This window comes from Sciurus vulgaris, assembly GCF_902686455.1.
Source record: "Sciurus vulgaris genome assembly, chromosome: 8".
Classification (NCBI taxonomy): Eukaryota; Metazoa; Chordata; class Mammalia; order Rodentia; family Sciuridae; genus Sciurus; species Sciurus vulgaris.
The window spans coordinates 61957443-61975163 of NC_136468.1; the positions used below are offsets into that span (position 1 = coordinate 61957443).

The 17721-nt window shown below is 32.8% G+C and overlaps 1 protein-coding gene across 2 annotated transcripts in view; it reads left to right on the forward strand.

The window, feature by feature from the left end:
- The window catches only part of GNAT3 (G protein subunit alpha transducin 3), a 61581-nt gene that overhangs the window by 13947 nt on the left and 29913 nt on the right, over positions 1–17721 (forward strand). For both annotated transcript variants that reach the window (XM_079150572.1, XM_079150571.1), the window contains exons 3-4: positions 2690–2831; positions 13821–13978. In XM_079150572.1, the coding sequence (XP_079006698.1) occupies positions 2690–2831; positions 13821–13978 (300 nt within the window). The remainder of the gene's footprint in view (positions 1–2689; positions 2832–13820; positions 13979–17721) is intronic.

Here is a 17721-nt window from a genome sequence, read left to right on the forward strand (position 1 = left end):
ACTAATTAAGATAAATGAAGGAAACCTTGGCTCTGACCCTGCTAAATAATTTTAAAGGACAATTGTATAAGAAGGAGGAGGAAGGGAGAGGGAAATAAATTTTTTAAATATTTTAAAATCACATTTTAAGAGACTTATTCCTTCAGATATATTAAATTAGGGAATGATCCTGTCAATGATAAAACTATTGGGTTACAATATAAACCATTGCTTGTTTTTTTTTTTCTCTTATTTCAATAACAATTTGAAGTATGTAAAAGCAAAGATAAAATAATTTAAATATCCAAATTATGAAAATGTATAAGGAGATTTATATCATTAATTAAATTGATGAAATATAGGGTAGAATAAAGTACCATGAATTAGGAGAAAACACAGGTAAATAGGTTGTAAAATTATGGATCTATTCATCCTTCAATTATAATATGCAGTCATATGTGAGAGTTTTACTTACTACAGTGCTTGATATATATTGAAAGCTTGGTAATTGAAATTATATGTTCATACTGATCCTTCTGCCTAGAATCATCTATGACTATCTTCTAGAAATGAGTATTTGACCATTTTACCATGTAGGAAAAACTATTTATACCTAAATAATCAGCTACCTATCACTGTTCTTGGGATATTTTTCCTGCCACCAACCATGTACCCACTCATAATAGAATTCTTAAATTTTTCCTTTTTTAATGCTTCTTACCACACATAGATGTTGCTACAAATGTCCACATTACACACATACACACTCACACACACACAAAAAAAAACCTGTTTATAATCTCTTCCTTTCTATAACACAGTACTCTCCAACAGAACATTGCATGATACCTGTAGCTCCTAGCCACATGTCACGGTCACTGAAAACTGGCTAGTGTGAATGAGGAACTAAATTTTTTATTTTTAATTTTAAATAACATAACTAGTGTCTAGAGTATTGTATATAGGTCTCTAGTCTATATATTTTGGGGGAGGACAGACTAGTATGATTCATTCATTCTTTTCAGCAAATAATGCAGTATGTTACAGAAAATGCCCAATAAAGCTTATTCGTTTGAACAGATCTTGAAGGAACTAACTTATAGTTAGAGAGCTCTGTATTATGGAAATCAATGTATGCAGCTCCAGAAAAAAAAAAAAAAAAAAAAAAAACATTGTTGCTCAAATTCCTTCAACTGGATATTTTTTTCAATATGTTTTTAGTTGTCAATGGACCTTAATTTTACTTATTTGTATGTGGTGCTCCAAGTCAAACCCAGTGCCTCACACATGCCAGGCAAGCACTCTACCACTGAGCTACAACCTTAGTCCCTCGACTGAATATTTTTAATTCTGCTTTTATTATTTTCCTTAATGTGTCTTCCTCTTTGATAAAATAGTTATCATTTTTTCCAGGAAAACATAAATGACCCAACTTTGTTCATAGTTACTGTTTAGTTTAAAATTTAAAATACTTCTCCAGTTTCAATTTTAACCAGTATTTCATTAATTAACTTATCCCTGATCTATCCATAAAGACATGTCACTGCATTTTCTATAATCTTTGTGCATTTTGTTTATTGAAGTTATTTAATTGTTTAATGCAGCAAAACAAACATGGACCTATTTATAGTAGAAATGCAGCATTTATTGGTAAACAAATAGAAAGAGAAAGAAAGAAAGAAAGAAAGAAAGAAAGAAAGAAAGAAAGAAAGAAAGAAAGAAAGAAAGAAAGAAAGAAAGAAAGAAAGAATAGAAATTTAGGCTCAGTCATCACTCCTTCCAGTTCCATATTTTATTTCTTCAAAGCTAGTAGAGGCTTTTGTGCTCATTTTATTCCCTGTGCTAAAGTTTCTATGTCTTTGGATACAACAAAAATCTTTATAAAATGAATATATAGCACTTCAAATTCAATAAGAAAAAAACAACAGAAAGCAACAAGAACATATTATGAAAGAAAATTGCAAGATAAAGTCAAGTAAGTACAAGCAAAACTTTTAACTTTTAATAGGTAAATCTATTTTTAGCTATTATTCCAAAACTATTAGTAAAACCTTGACTTGTGACTCATTGAGTGGAAGGAAGAGTTCAACCAAATAAAGTGTCTGGCTATTTCAGCTTGAGGTACAGTGGCACGTACACAGAGGGGAGTGACAGGGCTTAAGAGGGGGAAATTACCTGCATTTAAAAAAAGTAGGAAAAAAAAAAAAAGAAAAAAAGAAATGACTTTGTTCATGCTGTAAATAGAAAGTAGGCACTCCTATTTTCCAGGGTGTCTTAAGTGATAGGAAAAGACATGAATGTCCTACTAAATGACTTTACTTCCTCTAGACATCATGCTATAAACACTACACCAGGTTTCAGAACTCTGATATAGATTTACCCTAGAAATCTGGAAATTTTCCTCCTGTAAAAAAATGTATGGTCTAAGTAAAATCATAATTTACCCATTTTAAAAAGTCTTATCTAGAAAAAAATCTATATCCTCTTCATATTTAGCATGGGTAGCCCAGAAATAAACATTATATTAAAGGATAATGATAATAAATACAAAGGCATAAAGTCATTAGGGCTTAGCATATACATATGGTTAAAATTATTTCTTTATAATAAATATATACTATAAATTCATTCTAGGAACTTATTGTGTTTGTGCTTTAGTGTTACAATCAATTGTCCAACTCACAAAAAGCTTTTCTTGTTTAAATTACAGGATCATCCATAAGAATGGTTATAGTGAGCAAGAATGCATGGAGTTCAAAGCAGTAATTTACAGTAACACATTGCAATCCATCCTAGCCATTGTGAAAGCCATGAACACCCTTGGGATTGATTATGTAAATCCCAGAAGTGCTGTAAGTACAGAAATAATAATAATTACAGGTTCAACAATGGTGTTTGAGTCATAAGATGGTAGGAATTAAAATGTCATTCTAATCAACATCAAATATTTAAGAACATGAAATCTTAATTTTGGAAACATTAAATCTATTCAGCTTTAGATTCTCATTTTCCTTTAAATAAAACTTATCTTTTCACTGTGTAGTATAAATCTATTCAACATTAACTATGTTCCCAAGGATCAAATCTAATATCAAATACTGCACTATAATGAAGAGAAATATTTTTAAGGATTGATAAATATTAAAGAATTTATTGCATAAAATTCAATGTGCAATATTCCTACATTTTTCTTAGTTAAAAGAGATGTCTCATGGACATCTCATGGAAACTTTTTTAAGGTTTTTAATATTAACACCACAATTATCATTAATGTTCAATGATAATTGTAAAGCCTATGTGGTAACAGGGAACCCCTTGTTTTAAAATGTAAATTTTCTAGAAAGGAATTAAAAATTGTGAAAGTAAATAAAATACTTTCATCCTAAATACACTCCAGTAATTATAGTTTTGTTTATAAGGTAACATCCAATGTTACCTTTTTATATTATCTCTATTTATATTGTATAATTACTTCACATTACAAAAAATATAAATTCACTTACTTTAAAAATTTATATGAAAACATAAAACCATTCTAGTTGACAAATGAAACATATATTATTATTGGAAGAACAATCATTGATCCCCCTTCATAAAAGAGCAATCGACTATAATCCGTAGGAAGAGCTCATCCATGTCCATATGATCCCCCTAGGAGCAGCTGGTTACCTCCAGGGGGTATCAACTGAACTGTTCCAATGTATTCTTAGATATCTTGCTACAGAAAGAATAAAATTATAGGAATAGTGTAAGAACAGTATAATCAGGGTAAGGAAGAAGGCCACATGGCTCTACAAGTCTTTAGGATGAAAAAAAAGAAGTATTTTCTGTACTGTTAATTTTAAATAAAAAGTCAAATCCCCCTTTCTCCTGATACCTTTCTCCGAAGGAGGAGGAAATGCTAAGTATGCTCTTCCCACAGATAGTTTGTAAGGCCTAGACCACGGGTTCTCCTGACTTCCTGTCTAGCTTTTCCTGTACTAGCATTAGGAGAACTTGGAGGAACAAAAGTCCAATATCCTATAATTCTTTATCTTGTGTGGCTTAGTGACCAGCTCTATTTAAGGGTAGTTCACTTATCTCTCACCTTGAATTTTCCTAAGGACCTAGGATTTTAAACTGGCCTTTAAGTGATAACCTAGTATCACCCCCTTAATTTAAAGATGAGTAAGATAAGGTCCAAAGAGGATTAATTGGTTTGCCTCAAACAGCTCAAGTTTAGGGTAAAAACCACTTCTGGCTTCTATTACAGTGCTTTCTCCTATAAAGAGATTTTTTTTTTCATATGCTTGTAATGATCAGGATTATTTTTTCCAGGCAATAATAGTTCATAATAATTGTGTACCCTCCAAATTTCTTTGACAATTATTTAATGATGTTGGAATTTGCATGTGTATTTCATTTATTTATGTAGGGAAAATGGAAATCACAACCTTGCCTTTTGCTACTTATTTTTGGTTTGTTTGTTTGTTTATTTTTTCTTTTTGGTACCAGGAATTGAACCACTGAGTCACTGTACCACATCCACAGCCAATTTTTTTAATTAATTAATTTTTTAATTTTTTATTTGTTCTCATTAGTTGCACATGACAGCAGAATGCATTTCAACTCATTGTACATAGAGCACAACTTCTCATTTCTCTGGCTATACACGATACTGAATCACACTGTTCGTGCAATCATACATGTACTTAGGATAATAATGTCCCTCACATTTCACCATCCTTTCCACCCCTACACCCTTCCCCTCCCCTCCCCTCTGCCCAATCCAAAGTTCTTCCATTCTTCCCTAGCCACCCTCCACCCCATTATGGATCAACACCTACATATCAGAGAAAATATTTGGCCTTTGGTGTTTTGGAATTGGCTTATTTCACTTAGCATGATATACTCCAGCTCCATCCATTTACCTGCAAATGCCATAATTTCATTCTTCTTAAGGGTGAGTAACATTCCATTGTATATATATACCACAGTTTCTTTATTCACTCATCTGTTGAAGGGAATCTAGGTTAGTTCCATAGTTTAGCTATTATGAACTTAGCTAATATAAACATTGATGTGGCTGAGGCATTGTAGTATGCAATTTTAAGTCCTTTGGGTATAAACCAAGGAGTGCGACAGCTGGGTCAAATGGTGGTTCCATTCCAAGTTTTCTAAGGAATCTCCAGACTGCTTTACATAATGGTTGCACCATTTTGCATTCCCACCAGCAATGTATGAGTGTACCTTTTCCCCTACATCCTCCTCAACATTTATTGTTGCTTGTATTCTTGATAACTGCCATTCTTACTGAAGTGAGATGAAATCTTAGAGTAGTTTTGATTTGCATTTCTCTAATTGCTAGAGATGTTGAACATTTTTTCATATATTTGTTGATTGATTCTGTATCTTCTTTTGTGAAGTGTCTGTTCAGTTCCTTAATGGATTTATTGATTGGGTTATTTGGGGTTTTTCTGGTGCTAAGTTTTTTGAGTTCTTTATGTATCTGGGAGATTAACTGATATGCATGTGGTTAAGTTTTTCTCCCATTCTGCAGGCTCTCTCTTCATATTATTGTTTCCTTTGCTGAGAATAAGTTTGTTAGTTTGAATCCATTCCACTTATTGATTCTTGATTTTATTTCTTGTGCTTTCGGAGTCTTGTTAAGGAAGTCAGGTCCTAAGCTGACATGATGAAGATCTGGGTCTACTTTTTCTTCTTAGGCTCAAGATCTCTGGTCTAATTCCTAGGTTCTTGACCCAATTTGAGTTGAGTTCTGCAGGGTGAGAGATAGAAGTTTAACTTCATTTTGCTACATACGGATTTCCAGTTTTCCCAGGACCATTTGTTGAAGAGGCTTTCTTTTCTCCAATGTATATTTTTAGCACCTTTGTCTAGTATGAGATAATTATATTTATATGGGTATGTCTTTGTGTTTTCAATTCTGTAACATTGGTCGACATGTGGACTTTGGTGCCAATACCAAGCCGTTTTTGTTACTATGGCTTTGTAGTATAGTTTAAGGTCTGGTATTGTGATGTCTCCTGCTTCACTTTTCTTGCTAAGGATTGCTTTGGATATTCTGGATCTCTTATTTTTCCAAATGAATTTCATGATTGCTTTTTCTATTTCTATGAAGAATGACATTGGGATTTTAATATGAATTGATTAAATCTGTATAACACTTTTGGTAGTAAGCAATTTTGACAAAATTTTTTCTGCCAATTCAAGAATATGGGAGATCTTTTCATAGTCTAAGGTCTTCTTCAATTTCTTTCTTTAGTGTTCTGTAGTTTTCACTGTAGAGATCTTTCACCTCTTTTGTTAGATTGATTCCTAAGTATTTGTTTTTTTTAGGCTATTTCAAATGGAGTAGTTTTCCTAATTTCTCTTTCAGTGGATTCATCACTGATGTATAGAAATGAATTTGATTTGTAGGTTTTGATTTTATATCCTTCTACTTTGCTGAATTCATTTATTAGTTCTAGAAGTTTTCTGGTGGAATTTTTTGGATCTTCTAAATACAGAATCATGTTATCAGCAAATAGTGATAGTTTGAATTCTTCTTTTCCTATTCATATCCCTTTGATTTCTTTAATATGTCTAAGTGCTCTGGCTAGAGTTTCCAGGAGTATGCTGAATAAGAAGTGGTGAAAGAGGGCATCCCTGTCTTGTTTCAGTTTTTAGAGGGAATGCTTTCAATTTTTCTCTGTTTAGAATGATGTTGGCCTTCGGCTTAGTGTAGATAGCTTTTACAATGTTAAGTAAGGTTTGTTCCTACTATCCCTGTTTTTTTCTAGTGTTTTGAACATGAAGTGATGTTGTATTTTGTGAAATGCTTTTTCTGCATCTATTGAGATGATCATGTGATTCTTATCTTTAAGTCTATTGATGTGATGAATTACATTTATTGATTTCTGTCTATTGAACCAACTTTGCATTCCTGGGATGAACCCCACTTGATCATCATGGTGTACTATCTTTTTTTTATTTTATTTTATTTTTGTAGTGTAGATGGACAGAATAGCTTTATTTTATTTGTTTATTTTTAATGTGCTAACAATTGAACGCAGTGCCTCACACATGCTAGGCAAGCACACTGCCACTGAGCTATAGCCCCAGCCATGCACTATCTTTTTAATATGTTTTATATGCAATTTGGCAGAACTTTATTGAGAATTTTTGCATCAGGGATATTGGTCTGACATTTTCTTTCCTTGATGTGTCTTTGTCTGGTTTTGTTATCAGGTTGATACTAGTCTCATAGAATGAGTTTGGAAGAACTCTTTCCTTTTCAATTTCATGGAATAATTTGAGGAGTATTGGTGTTAGTTCTTCTTTGAAGGTCTTGCAGAATTTGGTTGAAAATCCATCTTGTCTTGGGCTTTTCTTGGTTGGTAGACTTTTGATGACTTCTTCTATTTCACTGCTTGAAATTGATCTATTCATGTTGTGTATGTCCTCCTGATTTAGTTTGGGTAGATTAGATGTCTCTAGAAATTTACTGATTTTTTATTTATTGGAGTGTGAATTTTCAAAATAGCTTCTAATTATCTTCTATATTTCAGTAGTGTCCATTATGATATTTTCCTTTTCATCAGAAATTTTAGTAATTTGAGTTTTCTCTCTTAGTTAGTGTGTGTGTCTAAGGGTTTATCAATATTTTTCAAAGAACCAACTTTTCATTTTGTCAACTTTTTGAATTCTTTTGTTTCAATTTCATTGATTTCAGCTCTGATTTTAATTATTTTCCAACTTCTAATATTTTTGGTGTTACTGTGTTCTTCTTTTTCTAGAGCTTTGACATGTAATGTTAGGTCAAATTATTTGTTGACTTTTTATTCTTTTAATGGACGAGCTCAATGCAATGAACTTTCCTCTTAGCACTGCCTTCATAGTGTCCCAGAGATTTGGATATGCTATAATGGTGTTCTCATTTACCTCTAAGAAATTTTTATTTCCTCCCTGATTTCTTTTACTATCCATTCATCATTCAATATCATATTATTTAGTCACCAGGTGTTGGAGTAGCTTCTATTTTTTTATTTTATCATTGATTTCTAATATCATTCCATTATGATCTGTTATAATGCAGGCTAGTATCTTCACAATTTTATTTTTTATTTTGAGACAGGCTCTTACTACATTGCTCAGGGCCTCACTAAGTGGCTGAAACTGGTTTTGAACTTGTGATCCACCTGCCTCAGCTTCCTGAACCACTGGGATTACTGGCATGTGCCAGCATGCCCAGCTCCATTGCTGCTTTTCTTAAATATGCATTCTTCATATGGCCCAATGTTAGCAAATCAGAGATGCCATATCTCACTAAATACCAGAGTCTTAATGATCTGATATACAAGTAGAATGAAAATAAGATTCTGTACATTGCTGCCATTATACAGACACAAAAATAAACAGTATAATTTATTCAAACTGTACTTTGATGTAAAGAATGCAGCTTAAGCAGCCCTAAGAAATTGTCATGACTTCCCAGGAAGTCAAATGTCAGAACATTATGGTTGTCAGACATTGCCCAGCTCATATTTTTATTTCAACTGATGTAAACACTTGGAGTTTCAATTGCGTTCTTTAGTGTTTAATTTTAAGATTAATACTCTCTCTACCTGATGGAAACTGTTTATTCAACAGATTAATTACTGAACACTATAAATGCATGACTTTCAAAGTTCCTATTAACTTTTGATTTGTTTATTTATACAAGTCAATGTATTTTTCTGTAACCATGTGCACATCATTGCACAAATTGCCATTCAAAGAAACTCCTGACAAAAATTTACATAAACTGTATTAGTTTCTGGTTCTCTAATTTTGGACAAGTTACTTAATCTTTCCAAGTTTTAGTTTCTTCATACACAAAATGTTAGTGATTTTCTCAATGAATCAAAATGACTATTCAAAGAGCAAAAGCATAAGTAATCCATTTATTCAGAATATTGCAGAATGTGAGTTCCCAGTAATATTAGGTCTTATCATCTTATTATTTTTAAAAAATAATCTTGAATATGTAATATAATATAAAATCTTAAAGTTTATGTATGGAAATCTATACATCAAACATCCTCTGAAAAATATTTTAAATTAAACCATTATTTTTGTGGCCTACGTTTTGTTTGATACACTGAATACTGAAGAATAATCAGGGATTGGCTTATTTCACTTAGCATGATATTCTCCAATCCATCCATTTATCTGCAACTGCCATAATATTATTATTCTTTATGGTTGAATAATATTCCATTGTGTGTGTGTGTGTGTGTGTGTGTGTGTGTGTGTGTATCACAGTTTCTTTATCCATCTGTTGAAGGGCATCTACTTGGTTCCACAATCTAGCTATTGTGAATTGAACTGCCATAAACATTGATGTGGCTGCATTACTATAGTATGCTAATTTTAAGTCCTTTGGGTATAAAACTAGGAGTGGGATAACTGGGTAAAAATGTGGGTCCATTCCAAGTTTTCTGAGGATTCTCCACACTGCTTTCCAGAAGTGCTACACCAATTTGCAAATCCACCAGCAGTGTAAAAGTGTGCCTTTTCCCCCACATCCACACCAACATCTATTATTGTTTGTGTTCTTGATAATAGCCATCCTAATTGGAGTAAGATGAAATCTTAGTGTTGTTTTAATTTGCATTTCTCTAATTACTAGATATGATGAACACTTGAGAGAATAATAGAGGAATTTTAGATTACATAGAGGAAAATGAGGGGGTATGAAAAATGGTGGAATGAGACGGATATCATTACTGTATGTACATGTATGATTACATGAATGGTATGAATCTACATCATGCACAACCACAGAAATGAAAAGATGTGCCCCATTTGTGTACAATGAATCAAAATTCAGTCTGTAGAAAATAAAAAAAAGAAATTAAAAAAATAATCAGGATGGTAATAGTATTTGTCCTCAGGTGAGGAAAGTTTGATATTAATTTCAAAGTATCTGTCATTTCATAAGGGCAGCACAGCTGAATTGGAGCTCTAGAGATCCTTATTTGTAGAATTACTAAAAAATAGAAACATTAAATATTTATGGTATAGAACTAATTTGTTTGGTTTTTTAGAAGCATTGAGTTTGTACAATTGAAGCTCAAGGAGGCATTTTGGTGCTCAGAATGAGAAGAAAGGGATATGGAGGAGAATAAAACCTAAGTAAGAGTGTCTAAAAGAAAAAGTCTTCCACATTTTCTAGTCACTTGAGAGAAATAATTAACTTCAAAGGTGAGGGTGGAATAATAAATGGAAAAGGAAAATCAGAGCTACATGGGGTGGGAATTCAAGAGAAGTGTTCCCAATGAAGGTTACTGAAGTGGAAAGGTCTTGAGAGGAGGTCTAAAAAGCATACTTAAAAGAATCAATTGGATTTAGCAACATGGTGTCACTGGGAATTATTGAGAAGGTGCAGAAGAATGGTAGACTCAGAATCCAACACAGTACGCTGAGAAATGAGAACAGTTTAAAGACACCATTTTCAGCAACTGGAGCTGAAGAGTAGGAGAGGATACGATGCTTGGTTGGAGGAAGGGCAGCTAAAGGGGACTTGTTCTTCATTTTCTTGTTTAGCATTTGATAGATCGACTTTATTAGTAGAGTAAGGCTTAAGGAAGGTACAGCTAAAGAATCAAGAAAATAGAAATAATAAAGACACTTAGTAAATTTCTACTTAATTCTTTCTGAATATTCTTATTGTATATTTTAGACCATCTACAACAGTCACTGGACTGACAAACTTATAATACTTTTCCTACATGGTTTGGGTGTAGTTTGACTTTGGTGCAGCACTTTACAAAGTGAACCTATAATATGAACCAATGAACACTGACTCCTCAGTTATTCTACAATTAAAGTTTTAAAGAAATTTGGGATACGCACACACCATAACTTAGAAATTTGCAACCAATATTCATACTTAAAGACTGAAAATCCACTACTGACCAAATCTGGCATTTTTAATCTAGCATTTCTCAAAATTACTAGACTATGTATATATCCTTTCCTTTCTTTGATATGATTTTGGAGACTAAGACTCCAGGATTGAGAATGTATTTCATGAGATCTTAAAACCACCTGAGATGAGTAATATTGATAAAGAAGTCCTGGTTAAAATACAAAAATGTGTATTTCATTTTCTACACAATGCAATTCCAGAGCTACACAACCTGGAGAGAAAGAGCCATTCCAGAATCACCATAATTCCTCAGCTTCTTCAAATATGTGATAAGGAAATAAAATTTCTTCTTTAGATGTCAGTACAACCCTCAAGGCACTATTTGAAAAATATGGCAGATTATTGGAGGTCCCTTAACATTTCTCCAAACCTGAGCTCTGGGCTAATGAGCATATTGATCATTTGGGGTCATTTGTTCAACAACATTTCAGGGACATGTACTATGTTAGGTTCTGTTTTCCATCTTAAGAATGCAGAAATGAACCATACAATTTCTGCCTTCATGTGCTTCCAGTTAAATATAAAGACAAAATGAAGAAAAATGTGCTATATATACTAACAAGCTCTTTGAAGAAGAATATGAAAGGATATGGAGTTATAAAACCATGGAAGGAAGGATGGTAGGACAAGGCTTCCTTGAGGAGCCTTGAACAAAAGGGGAAGTGAACCACAGAAACAGCAGTGAGGGACAGATTCAAATTCTCTGCAAAGGGGTTGGCTGAGTTCAAGGAGCAGCCCAGTGCTTCTTGAGGCTTGAGGAGAGGGAGAAGACAGACAAAGGAGACAGGAGAACAGGAAGTAAGGTTGGAAAAGATGTGTCTCAAAACATGTAGAGCCTGGGGAACCAGAGAAAAGGACATGGGTTCTTTTTGTAGTTCGGTGGGAAATTACTGGAGTTTTTAAAATATTCCTTTAATAACAGGAATAAAGTAAATAATAAATAATAATAATAACAAATAAAGTAAATAATCTGAAGGAATTCAGTTTTCAATCAATTTGGCTGTGATGTAGAGGATAACTTTTCACAATAACTTTTCACAATAGCCATCAATTCTGGTGATATGTATTTTAAAAATGCAAATTTTGATTGGTAGATGCAAACCCTTAAAAACATGAAGTTTGATTCTTTAAGTAATATCAGTGCTTCAATAAGTACACAAGTACATCAAGAACTGAAATGTATTTTGTTGAATAAAATGTTATTTATGGTTTAAAAAAAAGGCAGTGATACCTATACAAATAAAACATATTTCAATTTAAAATGGAATATTTTAAAAGAAAGGGAAGAGTGTACTCGTTTGGTTTCTAAAGGAATGCTGACAAGGCATGTAATTTGTTCCCTTTAGGGATAAAACTGTGTGAGCAGCTGTTTCATTGCATCATTTGTCCTAAAAGGCACTTTAATAGTGGAAGGAGCCACAGAGGCTGCTGCCAGCAAAAGTGACCGGATCATATTTCACTGGATTTGCAGTTCTCTCACATCTTACTAATAGGAAAGAAGGGGTTTTCAAATTTATCCTATATTGATGCAAGAAAATGGCATCAATTCCTGATTTGGGCCATTTAACAACTGGCCCAAAGATCATCTAATCAGTTTGGTTATAATAATAAAACCTGATTATGAAGAAAGATGAAATAAGGCTTTTTAGTCTTACAAGTCATTAACAATAAGAGACACGTCCTTGATTTTTACACAAACAGAAGATTTTTAATAAAATGATGCAACAAACCTATAATGAGTTTAGGATAAAAATAAATTGAATCATATCAGCAGAGCAGCAGATTCTTAATTCACTCATAGCATCCTGACATTACACAAAATGTTTAGGTTTGACTCCTCTTCTGAGGCTTATTATGTTTATTGTTTTGGCAAATTAAGTTTTGAGTGTAAAGGGAGAAAGCAGAGTGTCTATCTCACTGTTATTGTGAGGATTATGTGACAGAGTTTATGTGATGTTCAATATAGTGATAATATTCACTAGAAGAATTACAAGCCTGATAGAATGCAAGCTTTGGAGTCTGACAGCTAGGATTTGAGCCCAGACTCCTCCACTTGCCTGAGCTATTGTTATGATCAACTCAAGGATTCTGAAACTCAAATTCCTAATCTTTAAAACAGACGTTTTTATCACTAGAGTTTTGATTGTTAGTTTAAATAAATTTTAGAGTACTGTAAACCGAGTTTATTTACATAGTAAACTTCTATATCCTTTTTCCCTTGTAGCCTCTAAATATCATAAGAAGGCTAACATAATACTTGCTTTTCTTTTGTTTCTTAATCAGTTCTCACCTCTGCTCTATTGACTTGTTCCAAAGACATGCACTTAAAAACACCTCTGGGGATTTTCAAAAATTTTTGTGGATCTGAGTGTTTAGCATTGTTTACTTATATAATTACAAAGAGGTACCTAATGGCAACTAATATTATATATTAATTTTTAATATATATAAATCAAAAATAGTGAATTTATTTCCTGATCTTACTATAATTCTTTCTTGGCATTTTTTTTTAATATGGTTATCATCTAAGAAAGATGAATTGTCAGTTAGTGGTACAATTCTTTTAACTAGCCTTCTCACATCTGAGAACTAGATATACACCAAAGAGTTATCATTTTTATATCATCTTCAGAAGTCAGGGATGTATACCAAAATATAGTAATTTCTATGTAGAACATTTTACAATTTTGCAGAGGAATACTTTACTGGACTTCCACCAACCATTATAAGGAACTTCAGTTCTGTAGATCTTAATACATTTTAAAAAGAAGTTCAGTAGAATCATTATCAAAAGGATCAAAATAAAAAATCATCGAATTTCTATTAGAGAGCAAGATGTGATTGCAAGTTACACATTTTTATCCTTCCAACCCAAACATTTCTCTAGGAAGACCAGCAACAACTTTTTGTAATGGCTAATACCCTGGAAGATGGCACCATGACATCTCAACTGGCTGAGATAATAAAACGACTGTGGGGAGATCCAGGAATTCAAGCGTGCTTTGAAAGAGCATCTGAATACCAGCTCAATGACTCAGCAGCTTAGTAAGTGAGCTCACTTGGACAGGCATTGTAGTTAAAACATTTACAATTTCATCATTCTGTACTGTATATTTGTGTTTACAAGTGAAGCAAGTAAATGGCTTTACATATAATCATAGCAAACTACAAAGCAATTAATGAGAAACAAAAAATAACAAGGTAGCATAAATGAGATGTAAAAATAACCAATTTTGAAACTATTTGCTCCCCCAAAAATATATATATATACATTTCACATATCTTCTCTTAATTAAAAAGAATAAACAATTTTACATCCTGCTCAAAATTCACAGATTGGTAACATGCACACTGAAGTTCTGGGCTATTCAATCAATATTACTGAAATCATCTCCTATGATGATTTTATTGTTAACACATGCTGTGGTTCATTGGATTGGTGAGAAAAATACAAAATTCTAGAAGAAAATAATGTAATAATTTCCAAAACATTTGTATACTGTGGCATTCTTTTGGAGTTTCAAGAATGATATGATTTTCACATCTACTATTATCCAGTAAGCATTTACTAGCTATAAGAAATTTAGGCAGTTTTAACACTACTTATAATTTCAATATCGACATAAATTCATATTTCCTTTTAGCAATTGGTCCTTAACCTATCCCACCATTATATAAATATATTTCCAAGAATGTGTGCACATGTATGTAAATATGATCTAATTACCCATTTTATTTTTCTGTTCATGCATATGAACAAAATGATTATGGAGAGAAAATGAGCCATATAAATTTCAGGGCTGGGGCACAGTCTTTAGTAATTACCCATTTGTCATTATTATAGACCCCAGATTCCAGTGGGCACATTGCTTTTAGAGGGAAGTGCTGTTCTTATTTCTCTGGTGAAGGTGAGCATGGATGACACTCTGTGATTACATAAACTGGTAAACTACTTGTATAAGTGTTTTAGCATTCAAATAGTAAAAGGGATCACTGCAGTTGACTGCAGTAAATGTAAAACATTGGTTACCTTCCATTCACTGGTCAAAGCAGTCAACGTGTTAGGAGATAACTTACAGAATACTCCCATAAAATGTTGTTTGGTCAAGTTTTGGGGATGGTGGGAGGCAGAAAGAAAAAAGATCCATCTGAGCAAACTATAATTAATATATTTTGATTTGGATACTAGATTTTAATTGATTGATCATCATTTTTTTCTTACAATATTGAAAGAAATATACTTCAATTATATTACCTCTGTGTTTACCAAATTATTTCCTCTTTGATAGCAAAGAGCCATTTACAACTCACATAGCTAAAAGGGGAAATCAAAAGGACATTTTATTATCCTTTTAAAATTTCTATTATTCCTTTGCTTAAATTATTTTCTACGCAAATATAGATTCATACTGAAAATATTTATCTATTCTTCAAGTTAACTATAGCTAAACAATATCAACTTGCAGAGGTTGTGAATGTTGTCCACTTTATCATAGTTAATTGACTACCCAGATAATTGTCATAGCTATAGAGTAGCAGAAATGGCAATTCCCCCCATGTCTCTGTTTAAGAAAAATTAGTGATTGGACGGTTTTCTTTTAAAAATTTAAAGCAGATTTTTTTTTTTCAAATTCTGGATTACACTGGCATTGTAAAACTAAATATAAAATCAGATCAATACTATGTAGATATTAAATAGAGCAAGGCTTCCATATTTCTGTCTTGCCTTTTGTGTGTGTGTGGGGGGGGTGTATATATCAAAAGTAAGATATTTGTTTTTTCTCAAATCTCAGATCCTCCAAAGAGCCTAATAAAGAGTTGACTCTCATCGGGGTAAAGATAAAAATTGCTATGGTTGGTTCCATAACAGCCCATCAGTTCTAGCAAATATAAAAAATTTAAAAAGGAGACATGACAGTGGCGGCAAGCAGGTCAAAGAATTCAGTTAAGACTGCATGGCTGAGTGGGGCCTTGTGTACTATTTAAATTCCACATGCTTTAAGAATTAACATGAACTTCACTGGGAAGAACACTATTTTTACGTGACTGGAAAACCAAGTATTTTTATTGTGATTTGATCCACATGCTTTAAGGGCCTCTGTTTGGTTTAAACTTTAAACTGTGGGTAAAGCACGCAAATCCTACATTTGTTTATTAAAATAAGCATTTTAAAAGCAAATTGGTCAGTCTGCTAATGCCTCTGCTTTTTCCTGAAATCATTTATACACACAAATAGAAGTGCATTAAAATGTTTCTTTACTGAAGTTTTTATTTAGCTGTTACTAAAACAAATCCAATTTCTACTTTGGTAGGTATGTTTGTTTAGTTAATGTTTTTACTCAGGCATGAACCAAGTAATCAACAGTATACCCACTGCATAACAGAGTAAGCCAACAGAAAATTCACTTAAAAGAGATTTGCTTCTCCAAACAGAAAACAAACAAAAACAGCTAGCAGAATCTGCTAGTACTTTCTTGGATACATTTATATCTTTATTCATCATTTTTTAAAGAAAAGAATCTTTATTAAAATTTTTAAATGGTGGTAAATTTTCACACTATGAAATTTCTGAAATGTAATTTTCTTTTTGCACCTGACCAAGATCCCTTTGGGATACCTTCCCATTCTGTTTGTTTCTGCCTAAAAGGGAAAGGTCCTCCAGAAATAAATTGCCTATGTTGCTTTAAATTAAATATATTTTTTAAATTTAAGTCATTGGTCTAGATGCTAAGAGTCTCTCAATTTAATCCCTGAATAAATTCAGTTGTTGAACAATGACTAACATTTGGCTGGGTTTCACTTCTCAAACTCTGTCTCCATGGCAGCACACTAATCTTAACCTTTCTGTGAGTGATATATGCAAACTTGGTTCAATGTGATGGTCACATTTGCCATGAAAACATTACCATATGATTACTATTTGAGTTTGAAATGTTCACAGAAAGACTGGTGAACAGCCTTAATGTCACAAGTTTAGAAAAGTGGCTTTCAAATAAATGTAAGCAATAAAACACTTACTTTTAATCCATAGATATCATCTGGTTTCAAGGATGAAGAAATAAGAGCAGTTTCCTTCCTTCAATCCAACAGATACATAGAATACACAGCTTAATCAGACTCCTGCTCTTCACCCAAGATCCTGTGAGGAGAAAAAAGACAGTATTCAGTCTAAGAGGAGGAATCTTTAACATGCCTTCTTCCAGGCTTCAGGGCACAAAAACACACTAACAGGGGAGAATGGGAGTGGGGACAGTAGAATTCAGCCTTCTGATCCCAGTAGTATTATCCAGGGTAGGTCAGCAAATTCATGAGTTAGTTCCAGTATGGACCAGCAATATAAAACCAGGTACTTCCTTTATTGAACTATCTGTATGTCATCATGGCACTTAATGGAAATAGGTGAGTCCTAAAGGGAGCAACCCATGCCAAACTAACAAGCAGGCTTCCAATTACCATATTTAAACCAATTACTCTGTAAAAGCTTAAGTACCTAAATCAAACTGCAGAATTTTGTTGAATATCTATCAACTATCATTAGAAGCATAACAAGACAATCAATCAATATACTTATCTATTTGCATATATATTCCAAACCCTGTAAAGAAGAATTATCTTTTATACTCCTATCTGTATACCAGCAAATTTATCACTTAAGCCTCTTAAAATACAGGATAAGGAGGCGTTTATTAGGTTTCACCTTTGTGTGCCACGCTTACACAGCAGCTCTGCAACATCACAGTTACCAAATTCTTTTCATTCAGATAAGTAGAGTTTGAAGAGCACCAGCA